The sequence below is a fragment of the Orycteropus afer genome, unplaced genomic scaffold (genome assembly GCF_000298275.1).
Source record: "Orycteropus afer afer isolate SDZICR_OR568_19922 unplaced genomic scaffold, OryAfe1.0 scaffold00013, whole genome shotgun sequence".
NCBI classification, from domain to species: Eukaryota; Metazoa; Chordata; class Mammalia; order Tubulidentata; family Orycteropodidae; genus Orycteropus; species Orycteropus afer.
This window is the reverse complement of record NW_006921600.1, coordinates 19858840-19866504: the sequence shown is the minus strand read 5'-3', so window position 1 is coordinate 19866504 and position 7665 is coordinate 19858840. Positions and strand designations below refer to the sequence as shown.

At 39.5% G+C, this 7665-nt stretch overlaps 1 protein-coding gene across 1 annotated transcript in view; it reads left to right on the top strand.

Annotated features, from left to right (window-relative positions):
* Positions 1-7665, top strand: part of LOC103208122 (complement receptor type 1-like) — a 250973-nt gene that overhangs the window by 157840 nt on the left and 85468 nt on the right. Inside the window, 3 exon segments of the mRNA XM_042782469.1 lie at positions 3652-4050; positions 6362-6538; positions 6625-6727. Of these exon segments, the coding sequence (XP_042638403.1) occupies positions 3652-4050; positions 6362-6538; positions 6625-6727 (679 nt within the window).

The following is a 7665-nucleotide window of genomic DNA, read 5'->3' as shown; positions in this document are numbered from 1 at the left end:
ACACCTCATAACGTGGATGAACTTGGAGAACATTATGCTGAGTGAAATAAGTCAATCACAAAAGAACAAATATTGCATTAGTCCATTATTGTAATAGTCAAGGAAATGTTTATCTATGGAAGACCATTTTCTTTGTTGGTTACCAGGGGTGGGAGGGGAGGGGAGGGAATACTGTTAGATACATAGAGATAAGTTTTGATTTGGATGAAGAAAAGGGCAATGTACCAAATGTGAGTGATCAATATAGTGGCACTGAGGAAGAGAAAGAAGACATAGAGAGGTAAGTGGGAAGTACAGACAACAAAGATAAATCCTTTTGCACATATAGTACGGCGTGGTGAGTGAAGGCAAACACGAGTACATGGGTGAATAGAATGGGTGGACAGGCTGAAATATTAGGTATGTATATGAAGTGGAGAGTGCACCCAAGAACATGTACAGGGTTGGCAGAAAGTGGTCCAATAACTTTATGTATAAGATCTGAATTCCCAGGTGTATAATGGGGCTGACAAGGGGCAAGGTTGTATTCACTGCTTGGTCACAGCTATCTACCCAGAGGGACCGAGTAGTTGAACCTGTGGGTTCGGGACCATAGTCACAGAGAACATCAAGCTCAATTGGTATAACATACTACACAAAACATTGTTCTACCTTCTACTGTGGCAAGTAGCAACTGAGATCTTAAAAGCTTGCAAGCTGCCATCTAGATGCAATGATGGATCTTCCTCGTCCAGAGCCAAGAAGAATGAAGAAAACCAAAAATTCATGGAAACAGTTAGTCCTAGCAACTAGTACACCATCTGATCTGCAGCCTATATGACTATGAGACCAGAATAAATAGATGGTGCTTGGCTACTACTGTCAATCACTTGGAAGAGGATCTTTGTAGGAGACAGGGGGAACAATGTGGAACAAAATTCAAAATCATTTGGGAAAAAAAAAAAAAGTGGGGAACAGGTTTGCTGGCCCAAGGGAGCCTGCTGGAACCACTGAGACTATGGCCCCTAGTTGCCCTTCAGGTCTGGAATTGAACCCACACCTGTGGCTTCCAGCCAAACAATAGACAGGCATATGAGTTGAACATTTACCTGAGGTAGATACACTCCTTGGAGAGAATAATCATGAGAGAAAGAATGGCTGTTTATGCACAGGGAGACAGTTCAGGGAGTAGGAGTGCATGGAGAGATGAACACAGAGAAAAGGTAACTATCGGGAGGAAGTGGGAGGGGAGCTGTTGCATTGTGGTAAATTGTGGTCAATGTCATGAGACAAAGTGTATGTGAACTGCTGTATGGAAAGTGTATTTGCTCTGTAAATTTTCACCCAAATCACAATAATAAAAAAAAAAAAAAAACATTCAGGTAGCTAACAAACACAATGACTTGTGATCACTAGCCATTAGAGAGATGCAAGTCAAAACAACAATGAGATATCATTAGCCCAGCACTAATACCAAAGTTCAAAAAAACAGAAAACAACAAATGTTGACAAAAGTGTGGAGCGACTGGAATCCTCATACACTGCTGGTGGGATTGTAAAATGGTGCGACTACCGTGGAAAATGGTGTGGTGCATCCTTAAAAAGCTGGAAATAGAAATACCATATGATCCAGCAATTCCACTACTAGGTATATATTCTAGGGAAATAAGAGCCATGACACAACAGATATACTCACACCCCAGTTCATTGCAGCACTAGTGACAATAGCAAAAAGATGGAAGAAACCTAAATGCCCATCAACACAGTAAGGCATTAACAAACGATGGTACATACACATAATGGAATACTACATTAAAGGACAAAGATGAATCTGCATAACATTGCATAACATGGATGACTTTAAAGCCGATTATGCTGAATGAAGTTAGTCAATCACAAAAGGACAAATATTATATGAGACCCCGATTGTAAAAGTCAAGAAAAGGGTTCCACAAAAAAGGAAATATTCTTTGATGGTTACTAGGGGTGGGTGGGGAAGGGAGGGTAAAGAAAACAAACAAAAAAACACCATCAATGTCCATAGAAGCAGCAGTCAAGCAATCAAATAATGTACTGTATTGGACAAATCTGCTGCAAAAGACCTCTTTAAAGTTTTAAAAGCCATGATATCACTTTGATGACTAAGATGTGCCTCACCCAAGCCATGGTCTTGACAGTCACCTAATACGCATGTAAAAGGTGGGCAATGAAAAAGAAAGAAAATAATTAATGCATTCCAAGTATGATATTGGCAAAGAATATTGAATATACCATGGATTTGCTAGAACAAATTGGTTTTGGAAGAAATATAACCAGAATGCTCCTTAGAAGCAAGGATGTTGAGGCATCAGTTCACTTACTTTCCAGATGTCATCATGAGAGACCAATTCCTAGAATAGGATATCATGATTTGTAAATTAGTGTGTCAGAGAAAACAAGGAAATCCTTCAATGAAATGGATTGACAGAATAGGTACAACAGTAGACTCAAACAAACCAATGATTATGAAGATAGCACAGGACCAGACTACGTTTTGTCTTGTTATACATAAGTCAGAGCCTACTCATCGGCAACTAACAACAATAACAGTTCTTTAGGGAAAGGACAAAAGTGTACCATAAGGAACTAAAAGCTGAAACCACCAAATATGATATTGTAGAAAATATTTTCATATACATGTGTGCATACACACACGTTTGAAAGAATATACATTAAATTGTTAAGAATAGTTATTGCTGGACCCCTAATTTCTTCTTTTTGCTTGTCCATATTTTATCAGTTTCCTGTAATTAATGTGTATTATATTAATATAAAAATAACATTAGCTTTTAAAGATTCAACTAAATGAATAAGACTGCTTACAAAGAGCCTCTTTTACCTGCCAGGAATTTTTGATTCTCTGAAATAATTCAAATTACTGAGAAATTATCAGTTTACTATAAAAATTTGTCTAGGCCTGAGACCTATTAGGGGGATATCTTCTGGGAAAAATGTTTCTCTTTCTACGATATTTATAGATTAATAAACATTTAATTGGGACAATATTAGTTATAAATGTGTGTTGGTAGTAACATATACCAATATATTCAAAATAGAATATAGTATTCATTTATCATTTCAATTACTACTGAATCTGTGATTATTTAATTTCTTATGCCTTATCATTTGTATTTTTGCTTTATTTCTCTTTTTCTTGATGAATACTGCCAGAGGTGGTATATTTAACCCTCAAAGATGTTATTTAATAACCATGAGGAAAAAAAATAATCCAACAGTAGATAAATAATAATCTATAATAACATAGATTATCCATTCAGAATCACAAATATATAAACCATATGTATTACTATGTGGGTATTTTAACATGAAATAATTACTGTGGGCAGACCCAAATTACATACACAGAAATACAAATATATAAAAATATGTCTGATTATTAGTAAATATTAGAAGGAAATAACAGTATTGTAATTAGTCATAGCTTAGGAAGTCACTTCATTCTTCATGTTTATTATTTAAATTCATAGTAAAATAATTCATTGTTGTTGTTGTTGTTATGTGCCATCGTGTTAGACCTGACTCATAGCGACCCCTCCTTGGATTTCCAGGGCAGTATAATTCATAGTAAAAAAAAAATTAAGCTGTTGTTTAATATACTTTCCCTTTTTCCAGGCATATCTTGTGAGCCACCTCTACACATAAACCATGGATTCTTCCACAGCAGCACTAGAAAACTTTTTCAGTATGGAACACTGGTAACTTATTATTGTCATACTGGGCAATATGGAGAAAAGCTGTTTGACCTTGTGGGAGAACCATCAATATACTGTACTACCAAAGATGATCAACTTGGTGTTTGGAGCAGCCCCCCTCCTCAGTGTATTTCTCCACATAAATGCACAACTCCAGAAGTTGAAAATGGAATTCAAGAATCAGAAAATAGGAGTTTTCTTTCCTTAAATGATATTGTAAGGTTTAGATGTCAGCCTGGCTATGTCATGAATGGGTCCAGCACTGTACAATGCCAGGCCAACAATACTTGGGTGCCTGAGTTGCCAAGCTGCTCCAGAGGTGAGTGATCACTTGCGACTTTGCCTAGGGGTGGTGATGAATGACCAGACTTGTAGAAATTAAGGATGAAGTATGTGTGTGTGTGTGTGCATGTGTGCATGCATGAGTGTATGTTTGAGAGTAAAACCACTGCCATTGAGTTGATTCTAATGCATATCGAGCCTATAAGACAGAGAAGAACTGCCCCCATAGGGTTTCCAAGGCTGTAAATATTTATGGAAGCAGACTGCCCTATCTTTCTCCCACAGAGCAGCTGCTGGGTTCAAACTGCTGACCTTTTGGTTAGCAGCTGAATGTCTTAACCACTGCACTACTAGAGCTCCTTTGTTTGAGTAGTCACAATGAAATTGATATAAATACTCTAAACATAGTATCAGCTCCACTATTTGTTATCTCTAATAATAATAGTCAAAAAGCAATGGTTTACTCTGTCTCTCATCTGTGATAAGTATCTTTTATAGGAATTAACTTTTTATAACAAATATTTAAGGTAGGAATGATTCTAACACCCATTTTATAGTAAGAAAACTGAATCTTAGAAATGTTAAATAACTTTTCCAGTGCCACAGAGCTAATAACTAACAGCACAATGCCTGGAATTCAAGAGCCTTTCTTACTTCAGAGCCTAATGATAATGTACAGTGATATGCACGGTGCATAATAATGTATAATGATAATGACAATGGGTCGATCACTGAAGGAAGTCAGCAGGAAAATGAGCCATGGGGACTGAAATCAGATTAAATCGTATTAGTGTCATAAATCATATTAGAAAGGCTGTAGGCCTTAATCATTCTGTTCCAACTTCCCATCTTGTTACTGAAAAACCTAAGGTCCAGAAAGAAAAAATTAAATGACTTGCAAAAATCCAGAAAAATTTTTTTTTTTGTTTTTCTTCCATTCAGATTGAGGTTCAGATTGAGGCTTAAATGTGTTCTGATGCCCTGAGCACATACCAATTGGGCTGTGGATGGAGGTGGCCAAAATCTGAGTCAAAATATGTTCCAAGTAATGTGTTGTTTCATTAAACACTCAGTTGTTCTCAATTGCTTGTCTTGTCTTCTGATGCTGAAGTTGATGGCACAGCATCAGACTGGGAAGAATCTGGGCTGAGAAAGAAAGAGAGGCAGCTTATAATTCAGCCTCCTAGTAACTAACTGAAAAAGGAGCTGGGAGGAACAAAGGAAGGAGGACACAATAACGACTGGTCAATAACCTAGGTGAGGGGGTCTGTTAGGTGAGACTTGGACAGACTTATCCCCTTGTTGTTGTCCAAAAGATGATGCTTGAAAATCTGACTTTTTGGAAGTGTAGGGGTGGGAGACGAGACATTGGCACTCAGCTCTGTGCTGGATGGTCAGTACTTGAGAGCAGAAGGAGCTTTCTCCTTTATAGTTTTAGGAACGTATCTTAGGAGAAAAGACACAGCATGGTTTTGGAGAGAATTTGGTTCTAATCACATCTCTATTTATTAGCAGAAGGACTTTTGAATGAGCTACTTTCCTTCTGAATCCTTAGTTTGATCGTCAGGAAAATAGGGATATTGAACTACTAGACAGTGATTTTTATTTTCTTTTAACATCTGCTCTTCTGTAATGCAACGGGGAGCTCTGGTAGCATAGTGCCTAAGGCACTTGACTGCTAACCAGAAGGCTGGCGGTTCAAACCCACCAGCCACTCCTTCGGAAGGAAGATGGGGCAATCTATTTCCATGGTGATACTGCCTCAGTAACCCAAGGAGGGGTCGCTATGAGTCGAGTCCAACTTGATGGCACATAACAACAACAACAACAACAACTTCTATAATGGGAAGAGCTCTGGTGGCTCTGTGGTGAAAAATTGGATTGCTGACCAAAAGGCTGGATCTTCAAACCTACTCACCACTCCACAGGAGAAAGATAAGGCAGTGATTTACAGCCTTGGAAACCCTATGGGGCAGTCTTTGTCCTATAGGATCACTATGAGTTGGAATCAACTCAATGGCAGTAGGTTTGGTTTTTTCCTTCTGTAATGATGATGTTAGGAGCTCTAGTAGCATAGTGCCTAAGGCATTTGACTGCTAACCAGAAGGCTAGCAGTTTAAACCCACCAGCCACTCCTCCGAAGGAAGGTTGGGCAATCTATACTGCCTCAGAAACCCAAGGAGGGGTTGCTATGAGTCAGGTTCAATTGGGCAGCAGTGAGTTGGGTCTTTTTTGTTTGTTTGTTTGGTTGGTTTTATGATGCTGTTTAAGCTCCCTAGCAGGCATAGAGGAGAACAAAAGATATTTCCTCATAATTAATGAGTACTTTGGGCTTGTTCTTTCCACAGTGTGTCAGCTGCCTCCAGAAATTCCGCATGGTAAATATTCCCCACGTAACAAGGGCAGCTTTTTCCCTGGGGAAGATGTGTTCTACAGCTGTGAGCCTGCCTATGATCTCAGAGGACCTGCTTCTCTGCGTTGTACACCCCAGGGAGACTGGAGCCCTGCAGCCCCCAGGTGCAAAGGTACCTACACTCTCATCTCATTCACAGATCAAGATCTTTATTGGTCACATGACAGTCATATTCCTTTTTTTTTTTTTTTTTCCTAGTGAAATCATGTGATGACTTCCTGGAACAACTCCCTAATGGCTTGGTACTCTCTCCCACTACTCTCCAGCTAGGAGCAAAAGTGTCCTTCATTTGTGATGAAGGGTGAGTGTGGCCTGGAATAGAAGCCAGGGACTGAATGAAGGATAGCAATTCTTGAGGTTGGGAGTTAACCCAAAAGGAGGACATGACCTAAAGGAAAAGAAGTGACTAGAGAGATGAACTTCTGGAAGAATCATTTTGAAATAAGGGTAAAGATTCAGTGGCACCTCTATCAAGAAGTAAAGAGAAAATGGCACATATAACTCAATGTCAAATTCTGACCTTGCCTGGTTGGAATCTGAACAGATAAATAATTTGTTGGAGGAAAAAAAAAAGTAATTTTATGGAAGGTTTGTTAGGAAAAAAGTTTGATGTTGCAAAAAGGGTGCAGGCGCAGCATCATCTGAACTCCTCTAATTTCACAAGGGGGAAGAAGGGCCAAGGTCAACAACCTAAGGCTTCCTGTAAAGCAGAGGTCAGACATGCTACCACCCTCCAAGCTTCTTGCCAATTCTGACACCAACCATCCCTCCCACAGCACTCTCTACTTCCCTACTGGGTTCAATGAGCCATTGCAATGACCACACAGAACTCACAGACAATACTCATGGTTATGGGTTTTTCAGGCAAGTAACAGGTTACAATTCAGGATCAGAAACAACTCAGGGTACAGTTCTTCAATCAGGACAGCCTCTTCTCAGCCATGCTGCCGGCATGCTTCTCTCTGGCCTTGACCTCTTGGTCCTGCAGCCTCTTGGCCCCTGCCCTCCTTGGGCAAGTGTTACAAAGCTCTTTTAGCTTTGCAAATAGGTACTCGGAGAGGCACCCCACTCCTGCCTGAAGGCACTCAGCTTTCTCACAGCGTGGACCAAGAACCCCACAGCTCTGTCTTGTACCAGTCTCTTGGTTCTGCTGCCTATACTGTCGCCATTTCTCTGCTACTGCTTTTTATAGTCTCTCACTATCTCCAGGGTCACTCTCTCTCTTTTTTTTTTTTTTTT